Source organism: Odontesthes bonariensis, chromosome 21 (genome assembly GCF_027942865.1).
Source record: "Odontesthes bonariensis isolate fOdoBon6 chromosome 21, fOdoBon6.hap1, whole genome shotgun sequence".
Lineage (NCBI taxonomy): Eukaryota > Metazoa > Chordata > Actinopteri > Atheriniformes > Atherinopsidae > Odontesthes > Odontesthes bonariensis.
Genome location: NC_134526.1, coordinates 24,569,340 through 24,587,432, shown reverse-complemented (window position 1 = coordinate 24,587,432; position 18,093 = coordinate 24,569,340). Strand labels below are relative to the sequence as shown.

Below are 18,093 nucleotides of genomic sequence, written 5' to 3'. Positions count from 1 at the left end.
TCGGGAAAAAAATGATAGGGTTTTCAAACATAGAGCTAAACATAGATAGCCTTTTTAACAACTGCTGTCATTTTCATTCACATGTTAAGATACAGATGAATGAGACTTAAATGATCGACAATAAATGCAATAAATTCAAGACAGACCTCTGTGTTGGAATGGCTGTAACTGGCAGCGTAAATGACAATAATTCAACTGAAGCCATTCAAAATTTGACGGTGAACTGTGCCAAAGACTGTGACTTAATGGTTCTGGGCCACCTATGCAGTTTTCACTTCTGGATTCTCCACTGAGCTCCACAGGGCAGAATTCTTTGCTAAATACTGCCCTCTTCAGGACTGAAGCGGCATGGCCTGGTGCATCGAAACAAACGCACTTTTGAACTGATGTGCATAAAAGAAGACAGTGTGGTTTTTTTGGGGGGGGACACGCTGCCCACTCAGAGATTAATGTCACATCCATGGAGTTCTGAAGGCAACTTGAATTGCAGTTTTGTGCCTTTCATGTTTGCTGTAATTCATTCTGCAACGATGCCACCCTGGAAGCCGGCTCCAGAATGTGACTGAAGTCCCTTTGACTGAAGTCGTCACAGGCCATTTGTGTCTCAGAGAGAATTATGACTACTTTTTCCGACATTTGTCTAACACGGTACATAGTCACAAATGTGTCTCCACCCACGCAGCTGGGTGGTCTGCCGAGGCGAACGTGACCCCGATAAAGACCTTTGTGCAGAGCAGCTTTGAGCTACCTTTAACCTCACTTTTGTTGAAGTGTCAGGGGGGCCAATGAATCACAACACATTATGCTAAACATAAAGGAACAAATAAAGGCTTTGTTTGCAATTGGAATGAACTGCAGTGATAACAGCGCACTTTTAAAATATTCTATAAAAATTACACTTTTTTTCTTTTTTTTTTGGACAGAATATGCTCGTTTTCTTTGGCTCTTGTGAGATATTTTCTTCCAGATGTGACGCTCGAATGTGTACTCACCCTTCATTTGGCCGGCTTACATTTGGGAATTATGGGCCTGTTGAACGGGGACCCAACGCCATTCTGCGACGCAAACACACACAAAGAAAATGCGTTCATTTTCGCTTTCTTGCCGCCGTCCAAAAGTGTCGTGCATGGCCCCCGAGCCATAGCAGGTTGGATCCGATTTTCCCGGCATGCACCGAGCCAGAGAGCGGTTAATATAATTATGCATCCATGGCGGCGACGAACACCTTGAACAGGTTGCTCAATTTTACACTTGACAGTTGGTGTCGCCAGTTCAGCGTGAGTAAAAATGTTGACTTTTAAACCTTTGACTTTGTTTCACTGTTTTTCGTTTGGAAATTGGAGCTGGGAAAGGTCTGTCTGGTTTACTCACGACGACTTATGACAAGATTAAAACATTCATACAGAGGCATTTTGCACATTGAAACAATGGCGCTACATTCGCTTCACTCCTTTAAACCGGTAACCTAACCTAACATGGTAGCAACACCAGGAAGACGCAAATCTTTGTTTAAATATATATGTTTTTTTCTTCTTGTCATTTGCACAAGTGCTAGTCATTGTTACTGCCACTACATCATATAATATATACACAATATATAGGCTATGTATAAACAGTATATATACATATATCACTGGATAGATGGATATTCTTTTTCTGTATTCTGTATCACATTTCAGTCCATCCTTGGGTTGGATGCTGTGCTACTGGAATGATTTCTGCTCTTAATTCAGGCACTTTTTTCTAGTAGTTTGCGTGTGGGAGGATCTAATTGGGCTTTCCAAATTCCAATTAATGTCTGGAATAAAGTCCAAAATCCAAGCAAGTTGAAGAGAAGATGTCTAGGATGCAGGGCGGGAGAAAGGAGGAGGAAGCTTAACCCATTTCCTCCCTTGACTGTCCTGAGACACTGGGACATGCGAGATCTGTGGCAAATAAAATGGATGAGCTTGGAGCGCTCACAAGGGAGCAGCAGGAGGACTGCCAATGCTTCACCCCTTGTTACCGGCCAAGTTACAAAAATAACACCCCAATCCATTCTTGTCCATCTCTGTAGATTTGAATCACCTCACTTCCAACTTTCCAAAAAGTTTGTCAACTGATTTTATTTTGTTATTTATTTATTGAGTTATTTTTCTTCAAAAACATTGTACTGCAGCAACATAGTTCCTTTGGGGATTAATGACGTATTACTAAATTGAACTGTATATATAAATATATGTATATACTGTAAATGTATTTATATATATATATATATTTAATAGTTACTGCTACTTCAGTGTGGCTTGTATTGGTTTTCTCTTTGTGTGTCTTTTAAAGTCACATGATCACGATTATCTGGGATTATCATGATTATCTTACATGATTATTGCTGTAGTGTTCGTTCACCTGTACGAACACAGCTCGATGAAATCCAAGCCCACATTACAGTGATTATTTCACACTACTGGACAGGTGTAACCGTGGCTTGTGTGGAGGGAGACGTTTGAGAAACATAACACAGAACTTTGATTCTTAAAAGTCTCCTCCAAATGAATGAACTGGCAGATTTTCCATGAAAGAAACACAGAAAGAAGTGTTATTTGGATACTAAGAATATAAGCTACTAAAGTTGTGTGTAACACGTAAGGGACCAAGGTTGTTTTCATGGCCTTTACAGATCTGTGTATGTGCAGCTATATGTGGCACTGATTGTACTGCTCTGTGTTTATAATCCATTTAGGCTTGTGATCTCATCAACCCAACCCAAGCAACTGATCTCGTAGACACCTACAATTGAAGCAGTTTCATTCATTTTGAGAGATGCGTGAAACACTGCACCCTAAAATTGGTCCCACCCTTGCAGTTGTGGAGCTTGAAATAATAATGCTGTGCAGGTAATGTCATGGTGCTCCAGAGCTCTAGAAAATAAGTAGTTTGCTACTTTTTTTGGAATTCAGCTGTGTGCTTAGAGTGCCAGATGGTGTAGACATGCTGATACAGAAGTAATGGTCTCTTGAACATGCACAGAAACGGGGGGGGGGGGGGGGGGGGTGTCAGTGTGATCAGCAACACCGTGAGCTCTTGAATATTCATTTGCTGTTTAGTCTCGTTCTGATTTCAAATGAGAATGGTGGCATGCGAGTTTCACAGCTCAACAGTAGAGGGCGCCATAATACAATCAGTGTGAAGTGGCAGCCTGCACATTGTGGCATGTTCTCTCCTTTGTAGAGAAGACGGACTATTAGGCTTTGTTTGTCTTTAAAAGAGAAATATAGATTTTCTTAGAATAAAAAATTAAAAACTTCCTGTGGTGTTTTGCTATGGAGCTTTTTACCTCCCGCACCCAGCAGCTCCTGCAGTTTTGCCCTCTGATGGATTGAAGCGTCATCAACCAGAAAAAATGGCTAAATCTTTCCGATTTCGTTCAGCCTGCCGAATGATGTGTTGTTCTCCCTCTTAGAAGGGAATGTTGGTAAAAGCGGCATCAAAACTAATTGTAAACATGGATCCACAGTAGAAACACCCAGCGCCCGTCTTTTCTCAAGCAGGATTGAGTGGAGAGCTATATGTTTTCTGCTAAAAGGCATCAATAAATCTGCCTTGTCATAAAACCTCAGCTTTGAACGTGTCATAACTGTCTGAAATGCAAGCAAACAGTGAGGGGAAGGGAGGTCAAACTTCCATGAGATTTGAACTAAAAATGAGGTGTTGGGCCTGCATAAAAGGAATCAAATGCCTTTCTGCTGTAGTGCTAAATATAAACCGGTTTGTTTCTTTGCTGCATTCATGTGTCTGGTTCCTTGCTGTAACTGGTAACACATCAGATACAGTGAAAATAGGACTGGCGGTGGATGAAATAGGGCATGAATCGAAATAGCTCTGTAGCCTGGCTCCACACGTCTCTGGAGGGAGCGCTGTGTCAGTTGCCTCATGTGTGCCGTTAAGCCGACGGCTGTCTATTCTCTGTCCAGGTGCGTGTGTGGGGGATCCTGCCCAGGCCTCACAAGCTCCTGGAAACCACGAGAAAGCATAAGGCCTCTGCCAAAGGCATTAAGATTAAAGGCACTGACAAGGAATGTGTTATTGCCAGCTCAGATGGGGCCTACATAATCTGGGACCCAGTGGAAGCCAGGACTCGCCCACTCATCACCCTCTGCTTCTGCTGAAACTAATTCACATCACAGACGAGTTGAGGTGATCGTCTTGTAAAACCGTGAAAAACTTTTTTCGGGAACACTGTATTTAGTCAGCGCTATAAAAACACATGAAGCTGCATTGATTTCCTCCCAGGGCGTGCTGTTTCATCACTCTTGTCTGTGTAGGCATTTTGCGAGGACTCAGGTGGTCCCGAATAACAGTCATCAGCTCTGTCCACTTTTAACTCTGCTCACGGAGAGCAGGGAAAGATTGTGGAAGAAACAGAGAGCAGAATAAATCGATTGCACTGTAAATCGAATGTAAACTCTGAACTTTTATTGTGCTCCGAGGCCACGAAACTTGTGTTCTCGTGTGTCTGGTTGTATTTTACTGTGTAAAGGCAGCCGTGGCAGGGCAGCGTTGGAGCGATGGTGCATTGTTCTTTCATTAAAGGGAGGGTTTGTTCCCTGAGCAGACAGCATATGACTCAGGCGACCAGATGGTCTCCGTTGCCTACTTCATCTTTTTGTTGCAACAGAGAGCGTCACAGAGGCAGATTGTTATATTACTATTCAACCATTAGGCCACAACGCAGAAACTTTGATGTGATTAAACTGTGTAGCGGGAGAGTCTGGAAAAAAAAAGCATCTTCCTGTATATTTTTCTTACACCCTCTGCTTTCTATGAGATGTTCTTCACATCAGGAATGATGGAATTTAAAAACCATACAGTAGAAAAAAGAAAAAAAATATTACTTTGATACATATTTTTAAGATAAAGCTTTTTTTTCTTTCTTTCTTTTACTTAGCCTGAGGAGTACTTACTTTCACAAGAGAAAGTCTAAGGTCACCTCAAGAAGAAAAAGAAAAGCACCAAATATAACAGGAACAGAAGGCAAAAACAAGAAAGAAACAACTTCCAAACGGAGGTGATCATTCCGCTGCTACAAACTTGTCCGCACCAGATGGTGGCAGCGCAGAGGTGCCCCTGGGTCACTCTCACAGACTTTTAAAAAGTCAGACGTTGGGGGGATCTATTCTCCTGTAGTCAAATGATGATGGCGCTCCGGCCCAGAGCTTTTGGAGGTTTTTGACGGGTCTTTCTTGCGCTGTCAGTGTTTGTGAATAAAGATGCAGGAAAGTAATCTGTCTCGGGTTGTTATTTTGACTGCAAGGATATAAAGATTGTGGTTTTATGTAAGTCAAAGGGTTGATCTCGAAGCGCCTTGGTGGGTTTGTAGATATCACAAATGCTTACGGCGAGACTTGCTTATCCCCATTGGCACGTAGGGGGGCATTTAATGGAAGTTGGATTTACTTGATTATAGTTTTCTGCATTGGCTCACAGGAGCAGCAGGCGTGGTGCGTTTTGGAGATTATTATTTGCTTCCTTTTGTTTGGGTCAGATTCTGCTGGGAAAAGAAGGACTTTGGCTTTGCTCGGTCGTATTCAGATCCTCAAAATTAAGTTTGTGTCCACGCGTGGCTCTCTGGCTCTCTCCGCTGACAGCATTTCATGACTTTATTCTTTCTAGAAACTAGCCTCCTGGTTGGATTGTCGCTTCCCACAAACAAAAACAGCCGCTCCGTGTTCTCATCGGCGCTAAACGGAGGAAAACGCAGTGAGAGGCTCCCTCTTTTTGCAAAGTCTTGGCTCCGTCTCACTCTTCAGGTTGCATGAGAGAAGCATATCAGTCATATTGCTCACGCTCAATGCCCCTATAAATCTGCCGTTTTTAAAGTTATTATATGTGACAACCCTGTGTGATTAAACATGTCTTTTTTTTGGTTCGCACAGAGATAAAGTCCCTTATAATTCATGGCCCAGTGACGAGAGTAATGACCCAGAGCGCTGTGACCTGCGATAAATGCCATTCAAGCCTGCGCTAATGAATTTCTACTGAAGGCTGCTGCTGTCACTCACTTACACAGGATATGCCCTCTTTTAAGAAAAGATCAAAATAGCCTAAAAGAATCACGTTAGACTCCAAGTGTCATGAGCTGCATTAGAAGAGTTTATACACTGTCTTGGTCCTTGGGGAAGAAATGTAAGTGTAGACAGCTGATCATTCAAACAGGCAAAGGTAGGTGTGTGTGTGTGTGTGTGTGTGTGTGTGTGTGTGTGTGTGTGTGTGTGTGTGTGTGTGTGTGTGTGACATCACATAGTGATTTAATATTTGTTTTATTATAGAATGATTCCTCATTAAATGGCTTATCCTCATTTTTTAAAGGCCTGTAAGTGCCATAAAAGACTAATTCTGGCCTTTAGAAAACAATGATGGAACAAAACTAAAGAACATCTACTCCAACACTGTACAGTAAGTATGATCGGAGGGATGGGATTGTTTCAGTTTTGGGCTTTTTTTTTGCAACTTTATGGTTTTACATCACGAAATTTTTAAAAGGAAAGGTTGAACAGATGTCGCCATTACATTTCAGATTTAAATTTTTACATAATGCATAAAAGGCAACATGACTATTTGAAATTGAAGTGGTCTTTTATTTTCCAAAATAATGTTGCTTTAAAACCTGTATATGCCTTTCAGCATCGATGGTGCCTCTCCAGATGTGAAAGTTGCCAGTTTAATAAGCATGAATGCATTCCCATACCATCAGAGATGCAGCGCACTGCTTACAGGCCGTGTGGTTACTTTCCCCATCAGGATGCGATGTCCGTGATTTCCCAAAATGGTTTCAAATTTCCAAAAATGGTTTCAAACAGTTTTCAGCTTTGCTTCAGTCCATTTTTGCATGAGCTTTGACCCAGAAAAGATAGCAGTGTTTCTGGATCGTGTTCACACGTAGCGTCTCCTTTGCAGGAAAGAGCTTTAAAGGGATAGTTTGCCTCTTTTGACATGAAGCTGTATGACATCCCATACTAGCAATATCATTTATGAATATTTTCTTACCCCCTAGTGCGTACTGTGAGCCGAGTTCCGGCCTCGTTTTGGCGTTGACAAAAGTAGTTCGGCTAGTTGGCTGGGGCTACAAAAATAAAGCGTTTTGCTTCTCAAAACAATATGCGTTCAAAAGAGTAATACATTTGTTTCACAAAATCAAAAAAGTCAGACCTCACAATCGCTTGGCACTATTTTCTCTCCCTTCGTATCACTGCGTGCTGCCGACAGCCGCGCCTGTCACGATGTTGACTGCTTGGAAGCAGGGGACTGCTCGGTCTACACTTCGGTCTGCACGGTCTACACAGCCCGTACACAGTACGCAGCAGGGGGTAAGAAAATATTCATATATGATATTGCTAGTATGGGATGTCATACAGCTTCGTGTCAAAAGAGGCGAACTATCCCTTTAACCTGCATTTGTGGATGTAGCGGTTCAACTGTGTTCACAGACAATGATTTCTGGAAGCGTTCCAGAGCATATGCAGTGATTTCCATGACGGAATCGTGTCTGTTTTTGATGCGGTGCCGCCTGAGGGCCTGAAGATCTTTGGTGCTCCACATTGAATATCAGTCATGTCCCCTTTGTCCACAGGGATGTCTCCAGATTGTCTGAATTTTCTGGTGATATTTCTCGCTGTAGATGGTGGAATATTCCAAGTCTTTGCAATATACATTGAGGAGCATCAGTCTGCATTGCTCGTTAATTTGTTGATGCAGTTTTTGTGGTTTGAGGAACCTCTGTTCAGTTTTATTTCTGTGAGACTTTGCCTCTGTAAGGTGCTCTTTTTACACCCAATCGTGTTCCCGACCTGTCGCCCATCCGAAACTTCTTTGAGATGTGTCGCTGCCGTCAAATTCAGGATCTAGTATTTTTCATTGAATATTAAAATGTTTCACTTTCCACATTGGATACGTTCTCTGTGTTCTATTGTGAACATGATGAGATTGGCAAATCGATTCATTCTGATTTAGTTGCATTTTACACAATCTGAAAACAACTAGGCACATTTTTCAGTCATTTACTCGGAAGCTACTAATACGACATTTAACACTGCGGGAATGTCTTCTTTTTCAGCCGTTCCTCGGAGGATTTGCTGTTCAGCTAAGGATCATGTCAGTAATGACCCCAGCAATGATGCAGATGGAGATGTTCTGGCTGTATATCGAGCAGCCAAACCTGTCGATGGTAATATACCCCCTAAACTTTGCATATCTTAGTACACTGTGTTAATAGTACTGCTGGAGTTAGATTTGTGTAAGCTTTTGAATGAAAGGCGTTTTTAAAAATTGTATTTTGTAAGTAGTCTTTTTGCACCTACGACTGAGCCAAACTGCCTTTCATTATTGATGCAAAAGTAAAATCGAATCTCTGTGTCACGAATCCCAGCTGTACACGGCTCTCGTATCTCCTCCATGTGTTGCAAAGTGGGAGAGTGAGGGAGGGGGGGGGGGCTGACACACAATCACAGGCATTTTCCAGGCGAACTTAGTGCCGCAACTGGACGGCGCAGCGGCTCCTGTCGTGCTGGCCGTGACGAGGTGCCGCTTGTGACAGCGCCGTCGGAGTTATAATGAACGCCTTCAGTAAGTGCTGGGATGGACGAGGAAGGTTTTCTGGCAGATGCGTGTGGATTAACAGCTTGCCGTTGCGTCTCCCGGCTCCGCGATGGTGGCACCTTTGCGCACTTTGCCGCCTTCCATCGGGACAAGGGACGCGGGAGGAGAAGTGAGACACCGGCGTCGAAATCTGCACAATTATCCCTCCCAGAATAGGACGACGAGGGTGTAAGAGTTACCGTCATGGAGAAACAAAGCAGAGTCAAGGAGGAAACGCCGACGTCGAAGGAGGAGAAGCGCAAAGAGAAAAAGGCGAAGTCTGGGAAGCTGTTCCGCAAGAAATCGTTCAAGTCTGTGGGGAGCTTTATGAACAGAATTATCAAAACTTTGGGCACTTTCACCCACTTTGGAGACGCTGACGCGCAGGACGCGGAGGACGACGATGGGGGGTTTCGAAATGGCGCACCTTGCACCCTCAGCGCCAGCTCAGTTATGGTGAAAGACGACGCACAAGCGTCTTGGGATCGAGTGGCGAAAAACCCTCCGAGCACGTCCTCCTCTCTGTGCACCGGCAGGGAAAAACTGCTCTGCCAGTACGGAGAAAAAATCCCAGGCGCCCTGGGGCTGAAGAACCACGGTAACACCTGTTTCATGAACGCCGTGGTCCAGTGTTTGAGCAACACCGACCTGCTGGCCGAGTATCTGGGCTTGGATCGGTACAAGATGGACCTGAGCGAAAGCACGGTGAACGGGACGGCGAAAAGTGACGAGACGCGGCTGGTCAGGGGAGAAGTGACGGAGCAGTTGGCGTCCCTTGTCAGGGCTCTGTGGACTTTGGAGTACACCCCGCAGCTCTCAGTGGACTTCAAGGTATCCCAAAAAAGTGCAGCAGACCCAAAACCTAAAGTCTGCAGGTGCACGCGAGACCCTGTAGTGTGTTAACAGTCCAGAATGTGTTAAAGTTAAGCTCACAGTTCCAACAGTCTCATTAACTAAAAACCTGCTTGCATGAATAGCTCCTAAGTTTGATCTTACAGCATCACATCATTATGAAGACCGAATGATGTGAACGCCACCAAGAGTTGTTTGAATGTCCTCTTCTGATAAGAGATGCTTTAATGCTGTATCACCCATCCGCCTGGCAGTAACACAGGCAGTAACATGCAGAGGTGCCCTGTGACTTCAGTGCTCCCCTGCTAAGTGATAATGAGGTTGCTGCTCGGTGTCACAGCAAGTTCAGCAGGTGCCTGACTCACATGCTGCACTGGGATTTTTTTATTTATTTATTTTTCTAGCAGAACATCTGTGCTGCTTCTGAAAAGAGTTAAACAAAAGCTTAATTCTGCTGTCGGTTTGCTAATGATTTTGTGATTATATTTTAAAAAATAAATAAGTTTTTTGTTTTTTTTAAATTGCTGCTCTTAAGGGAGGTGTTTGCAGCGGATGTGCTGCTGTTATGATGTCAGAGACGGGAGATGGTTTACTTTCCACTATAGAATCTTTCCTCCCCGAGGATCAGGGGCTATGGCAGAACCCTATGAGGAAACCCTCAGGCCCTCCTATCTACCCTCACTGGGGCGGGGAATGCAGTTTTATCTGCCTGCAGCTTTTTGCTCTGGATTTCTGAGCCGTAGTTCAAGGCAAGAAGCAGATAATGTGGAGCAGCGAACAAAGAAACTCACAATGGGTCTATTCTTAGACATGCTAATTACTCTGGAAGGATGACTACGGGAATATCTTGACCGCTTCTGCATATGCAGGTTTATGTTGTTTTATCCCTGGAAGGGGATATCAGGAAGCTGAAGGTTTTACCTGAGGTTTGCAGTGGTCAGTTTTTCACGGCATGAATCGGCTGTGTCGGTGGTCTCTGATGCAGAGAATCCGTTTAAATAGGTTGTTTTTTTTCAGTAAAGTTTCCTCTTTGTTGTGCTCTCTGAAAAACTCCCCCTATCAACCAGAATTCATACCGCCCATAAATCTTCACCTCCACACTTTGATTTCCCCCTTATCTTGCAGGACTCCGATATCACATCTCAGCCCAACGATCAGAGGGAGCAGCGTAGATAATCTTGCCAAGATCTTAAAGATAAATTTAAAAAAAAACACCGAGCACGACTCTTTGTATGTGATGAGATGTTTCCTGTGTTAGGATGCAAACACACACACACACACACCTCCACACACACTGCTGTTCTTGGCTGTGATTTGGCCACAGGAGGTCCTGGGTTTGTGCAGCCCGAGTCCTCTGAAATTGCCTGTTGAGTAATACCACAGCTGCCTGGAGAAAGGATTATAAAATGATCAGATAGCTCTGAGGCTTGTGTCTTGAGAGGCTGAACGAGCTCCCACTTGCAGCAACCGAAAACGGCACTAAACACTCGTGAGCATTTCCACCGAAAGGATTTGTCTCTGTTTAAAATGGCTCTCTTTAATTTGTTGATTTAAGGCGGCAGTTGGTTATCAGTCATGCTTCCGAAAGTCATGTGTTTTGTCTTTGGAGGATTAGAAAGGCTCTGCCAAAACATTCAGATTAACCCATTAAGAAGTCAGGTGACATCTACAGGTGGGAAAAGGTATGCTCATATTTTGTATTAGATTATATTGAGTGGACAGGACTAACTATAGAACCTATTTATGCGTCATCACGTAAATGTAAGATCTTTTGGACAATGTTCTAGAGAAACCTTGCCGCTTGCGTGTACCTGGACTGTGAGCGTAGAATTATCCTCCCATGATTAGAAGTTCTTCTGAGTGGCCTCCTCTCGGGTCATCTGAGTGCGGCGTCCCACTGAGGAATGAAATAAAACAGCACAGTCCTCGCTCTCAAGCACATTCCAGCACCACCAAGCTTAAGGGACAACGCAGGTGGAAGGAGGGAAGCGGCTTTAAGAAGTGTTCACAAAAGATTAAGTACCACTTTGGTGCTTTGTGATAAGTATCGTGTTCAGTGTGCTCTGAGCTTCCGCTCTCACAGATGGGTCTCTGATGTTTGCCTGTTGACGGGGCTGAGATTCTTCAACCTGGGAGCAGATGTGTGCGTTTGATCTGGACAGTGCTCTTGTGTTTTTCTGACCTCCCCATGCCCGCCCGACAGGGCTGTGTGTTTGCGCAGAGGGGCCCGAACGAGGACGAAGCCTGAAACTCAAACAGTTGCTCCACAGCCAGTTTATTGTTTCTCATAACACGGAGTCTGAAAAGGAGGGGAGTTAGGCTTAACGGGCGGGATGGCTGAACAGAAAGGCCATCTTCTCTGCAGTATGTATTGGTGGGCCGAGTCAGGTGGACTGTTTTATAAGCTTTTTTTACTTATCAGCCCATATTAAATCAAACGGTCCTTACAATAAAGTAAATATAAACCCAGATTAACAACAACTGACGACATATTACAGTGTCATGTTGAAGTAGTGTGCGTAAAAACTAAGTATACCCCCTGCCTAGTTTTTCACTTTCATGTCAAGCAGCTTGTTGAATCACTTTCTGCTGCAATAACTTGAAGTGATTTGTTTTCTTTATGGTTTTCGCTCATCGTTGTGGAGGATTTTTGGCCCGCCCTTCTTTAAAGTGTAGCTTTATTTCATTGAGGTTTGCAGGCAGATGTTTATGCACAGCTCTCTTAAGGTCCCACCACAGCATTTCAGTCAGGTTGAGGTCTGGACTTTTACCGCACCACTGCAACACCTCGATTCTTTTCTGTTTCAGACATTCTGTTGTAGGGTTGGGATCATTTTCCTGTTGATGACCCAGTTTCAGTCATGCTTTAGCTGTCAGACAGATGGCCTCACATTTAATTCTAGAATACTTCGGTGTACAGAGGAGTTCGTGGTGGACTCACTGACTGCAAGGTGCCCAGGTGCTGTGGCTGTAAAACAGCCCAAATCATCATCCCTCCACCACCGTGCTTGACAGTTGGTATGAGGTGTTTTGGTAATTAATGGGGTGCATTTGATTAGCAGCGCTCTTAATTCCCAGGGTGTGCTAACAGCCAGATATATCAATTTACAGCCAAAAGTTAACACTTATCCAGCCACGGACAGATGGTTTAGTATTTAGCATAAGCTAAAAATAGTTTTTTTTTTTTTTTTTTTCCCAAGTTAAACGGTCACACACATCACCACTGTAGAGTGACCATTATGTCGGAGACGGTAATAAAAACCTTGCGGCCTCTCCCCAGCCTTAATTATATTGCTCAGACAATTGCCACCTTCAAAGAGCTGATGGTAATCACTGTTATTGCTTCGCTGTAATGACTGGCTGCACAGCGGCTTCAGGTGAGCACAGATCACGGCTCCTAGCAAATTTCAAAGCATCTCCTTCAAACAAGCCTCAGTGTTTCAACAGCATTCATTTATTTTTTATTTTTTAAAAGGCTGCGTTTTTACTTAATAGTCTGAGCCATAATGTATGTGGAAAGGTGGGCTGCGAGTATGATGATGTACACAAATTACTTTGCAGAATGAAACGAGGTGGAAAAGAGTATAAATCGTATGGAAATACTTCATACTGAATATGTATATTTAGTGTAAAAGTAGAGTTGTACTGAATACTTCCCAGAGTCAGAGGTGTGCTAGGTAGAGGAGGAAAAAGAAGCCAGAGCAGAAAATATATGCAGCCAACATGCAGTGTGAAAATATATCTCGGTGCCTTTCCAGCTCTTGGTTTCGTGCTGTATTTTGAGGTAATGAAGATGTTGCTCACCGAGGACATGGCTGTGAGATCGGATCTGTATTTCAGCTTTATGTATTTTGGGACCAGCTTATCTCTGTGTTGTTATACAGACTTCACCACCTGATGACGACAGTCATCACTTTTTGACTTCCCGGCGATCCAGAGCTTCACTTTCACGCCAAGATTAGAAAAGACGCGATGAGAGAACTTTATCGCCCTGCGAAGAGTCTACCATCTTTTTATTTATTTATTTATTTATTTATTATTATTTTTTTTTTTTAATCAAGAACTGCTTTAGAAATGCAGAATAGCTCCACTTTAATTTGGTCATTAACGCAGACATACTTATTAGCTCTCTTGCTTTGCTCAGGTACACTTTGGTGCTGACTAAGTCCAGTTTTTAATTGAGTATCATTGTCTGTTTTTTTTTGGGGGGGGGGGGGGGGGGGTTCCTTGGGTTGTTGCAGTTTTTTAAAGTTTTTTTTTTTTAAAGAATTGACCTTGTGGCTCTCCATTCACAACCTTCTAGCTTCACCCTGACAACACATTGAAGTGTAACAACTATAAGAAGCATATTCCATACTACAGATTAAAGTCTGTCCATAATCTCTCATCACTGTCTCTGCTTCCTGGAGCTGCCAGCTGCAGTTCATGAGGCTAATTCCTGGCCTAATTAAGTTGGTCACATTAACATCTGCTTTCACATTCCAATGCGATTGCGAATTGAAGTTCGGGCGGTTTTCAGCCCCCTTTTTAAGCAAAATATTGTTCAGAGCTCTTGTTTGACATGAAGATTCTCCGAATGTGAAGGCAGTGAAGGTAATGCTTTCAGACACTAAAATACTCTTTAACAAGCTTGGGTTTTTTAAGAGGCGTAGACGAAGGCAGAATTTGTAAATCCGAAATGACTCTGCATCAGTCAAAGTGTGAAATGGCTGGAGAAGCGTGAAGAGCATTGATGCAGATTTGCAATTCTAGGGTTCCTCTGATCAGCGTTCTGTGGGAGCCGCTCATTCAGAAAACAATAGATGGACACACAAACCTATGTGAGCAGTGCCTGAGAGTCATATTTTAAGATAATTATAAACGTTGAGGCTTCTTCCAGATAAAACTTACAGCTTAATTCTAAAAAAGACTGACAATTAGGAAAATTCACCGTGGAGTTGCACAGCTCTCTTCCTTTACTAACAGTTTTTCTGCTCATAAAATGCACCAAAGTCTAATAACTATGTAGATGCAGAAAAATGACGCTTTCATCACGTCTACTTCTCCCTCCCTCCAGACTGTGGTGTCGAAGTATGGGTCACAGTTTCGCGGTAATTCCCAACACGATGCCCTGGAATTCCTCTTGTGGCTGCTGGATCGGGTCCACGAAGATGTCATCCTGGCGTCTCACAACAACAACAACAAGGCCAAAGCTCCTGGAAAGGTATGTCTCACCAGCGCGTAGCAGCAGTCCTCCGTAAGGAAAAGCTTCTCCGCAGTAGAACCTGCTACAGTAACCGTAGCAACATCGCAAGGAATGTGGGGCTGTAAAGGGACGTTGTGACGTGCAAATGTGGATGAGCTATCCGGACAATAAAAGAACAAAACGTCGGTATTAAACCGTGTTTATTGTAACTCGAGTCAATAAGGTTTGTACAGAAATATTTTCAAATTTCCACAGACCTCTCCACGATATTTATATCCTCAGAGGTTAGCCGCAGGCCTCAAAATTGGTTCTTCAGACCAATTTTCATTCATGCCACCAGAACCAATGTGGCGACCTCGTACCGCGCAGCCTCCCTCTGTGTCGAACGCGTTTCCTGCAAAATGAAGCGAGTAAGAGTGTGAAGATCCGGTGTTGGCTTTTCTTTCAGCGTGTCCCCTTCAGGAGGTGTGCCTGCAGGCGTCCTGCATCCGGATACCTCTAGATTGGAACCATTATAGCAGAACATTCATGTGTTATTAAAAACACGTTTTTACTTTTAGAAGTAGATATCGCCCTATTATATAGTTGATTCAGGTGAGAATAAACTTATTAGAAGCACTACGTTGCTATTAGTGAGTCATGCATGTAGATCTACTCGGACTCGGCGCCCTTTGTTACTCCGAACAATAACTTATTCCATCGCTACAGCATCAAGTAGGATTTTCAGGTATCAAGTTGATTTGATAGTTTGAAATACAACATGCTTTCTCTTTGAAAGTTGCATGAATGACTTTGTATCCTCAGTTTGAAAGGGGGAAGAAAGGCTGTATTTTTGGAAAATGCCCACTCAGCAGAGTTCATAAGTAGCCAAGGTTATGTTGCCTTTTTAGGCTGGTCTGTCTTCAGAGGGTGAGATCTGTGAGATGTGACAGAGAGAATATAAGGAGCAGGTTGGCTCTATCCTCTGTGTGAGCACCTTGCTGTGTCAGTCGGTCTTATTTTACATCCATAGTTCCACTGTTCAGACAGACGTCTGATGCCATATAACTCAATTTCCCTCCCTCATCAGCCGAGCTCCCCTTTAATTTAGGCCTGAGAGTGAAGGATGGGGCGGGGCTTTTTGGTGGGGAGCCAAGCATATCTTTTGGTGCATTTTGGATGTGCCGAGGACATGACGGGAGGCTGGGATTGGAGAGTTGCTGATAAGGTCTGCATGTGGCGCCCCAGGAAGAATGTCGCCTCACCTTGTTAACACCTAAAGGAGCCTGTGAGGTGTGGAGGACACGAGGCTTAAAAAAACTGTCGATTTAGAGCTCATGGAACTAAATTGTACGTGGGCGTTTCCTTTAGCCCTCTTTTGAACATGTAAATGTCCATTTTGCATTTTTATTGTTTTAAATTCTTTTTGAATTGCCCTGAAATTGTGGCCAATTCGTTTGACCTGAGCAAAACACACACGTGGCTGATAACACAGCAGCACTCTAAGCTCTTAATGCGAGTAATGGCAGGTACCGGTGGGTGTCGTCGGGCTGGTGAACAGTAGAAGGTGACGGCACGTCTGTTGGATATTTCAACAACGGTAATGAAACGACAGACTTGTGTCAAATTGTACCGGAGCCATATGCGTGTGTCATGGTTGCGTGCGTGGCAACGTGTTCAGGTAGAACATTCACGCAGGCATTCCAACAACTTTTCTTTTATCATATAAATGCCCTCTTTTTACTGTACGCAGCGCTTTGTCTCTGCAATCGCACACCGACGAACAAGTGGAGGGCAGCGTGGGGTTCAGTATCCTGCCCGAGGACACTTCGACATGTGGATGTGCAAGGAAGCAAGCCGCCAGCCTTCTGGTTGAAAAGATGACCACTTTACCGGTTGAGCCACGGCCACCCAATGTCGAATTTTAAGTTGGATTTAAGTTTCTGAATGAGAAATTGGATGGGTTACCCTGAAATCCAGTATGGATGATGATGTTCCCCCACGAGCTGAACTGGAACTGCTTAGATCAGTGATACTCCCTATTTTTTTTTTCACAAGAGCCACATTGGCAGAGCAAAATCAAGGGAAGAGCTACTTTTATGACAACATACTAAGTTCCCCTTTTGCAAATATGCATTTCTACATATAAAACATCCCACAGAAAAGAAACAACACAGCCAATACATTTTCAATTAAGACCATATTTGCCTTAATACTGGGATGAGCGGAAGCTGGCATGCATGTCCTTGACTTTCTTCATGTTGTATTTGTAGTTTGTTGTTGTAATCATAGTGAGACAACCAAGATGAGCATGGTTTTTGTGCTGGTTTAGTGGTTTTTGCCCTTTTTAAATTAAAAACCGATCCATTGTGCCTGCATCTCGCGCTGGCTAAAGGAGCTAGCGTGCTCTGAGGTCAGGTGTGAGGTGGTTTAAGCGGGCTGCATTGCCAGGTGTAACAGTGCCCCCTTTAGGAAACACCATTAAGCCTTAATTAATACTTAATAAAAATACTTAATACTACAAAAACGCAAACTTAATAAAAATACTTAATACTGTGCAGTATTCGCTGTATGTTATTTGAAAAATGTATTGTTATTGTTAGAAGTTACTATGCGAGTGTGAGCCACCAATTAAAGCTTGAGGAGCCGCATTTGTGGCTCGCGAGCCGCGCAATGAGTATCTCTGGCTTAGATGAAGCCCATTCGACTTTTTTCTTGCCCTTATTTTCTCATATAATCAGCTTAAGTTATACTTTTTGCTAATTGGCACACATCGGAAAGGCTTTCGCTCTTGACTAAAATGGCGATTACAGTGAAATGAATGCAAGTCGCTCACATTTAGCTTCTGCGAGCATGTTAGCGTGCCGACGTCGGTTCAGTACAGCAGCAAACAGTCGCTGGCATGGCTGTCGATACTCAGTCATGTTTATGTGCAAAATATTGAGGAACAGCTGAGGTCTACAGAATGTCTGATTTGGGCGACACGTCTGGCAGCGCTGCTGCCTGCATTGTACTCTGGGCATCATTCGTCCGATCAGTTTTAACAGCTGTGAGGACGGCGACGTTCGTCTAAGGGTGAGAACATTTGAGTGCCCCCCCCCCCCTTTTTTTTTTTGGACTTTTGGGAAACAATTTCTTGTCCTCTGTTTTGCGGTCACTTGCTTTGGGTTAAGCCGAGTGAAGTCATCAAGTTCCCATACCAATGACTCGTTTAAGCATTGTGATCACATTTGTGCTTCTGCTCCAGAAGCTGCTGCCCTCCCCCCATTGGGTCCACATCCACAGCCAACTCAACTCCCTGGATAAACGATGACATCTGTTATGAGAGGAAACGGAGGACGTAGATGGAAATTTTGCCCTAATTTTTGGCTGCCAGATACATTTTGATAAGCATGTCAACGCAGATGTTTAGTCCAGCTGTTCTAACCTTTAGAAAAAAAAAATAATGCCAACAGTTGTATTTT

The 18,093-nt window shown here is 43.6% G+C and overlaps 1 protein-coding gene across 1 annotated transcript in view; it reads left to right on the top strand.

The window, feature by feature from the left end:
• Window positions 1-8,487: 8,487 nt before the first annotated feature.
• Window positions 8,488-18,093, top strand: part of usp43b (ubiquitin specific peptidase 43b) — a 79,654-nt gene continuing 70,048 nt past the window's right edge. Inside the window, exons 1-2 of the mRNA XM_075453140.1 lie at window positions 8,488-9,444; window positions 14,522-14,668. Of these exons, the coding sequence (XP_075309255.1) occupies window positions 8,818-9,444; window positions 14,522-14,668 (774 nt within the window). The 5' untranslated portion in view covers window positions 8,488-8,817. The remainder of the gene's footprint in view (window positions 9,445-14,521; window positions 14,669-18,093) is intronic.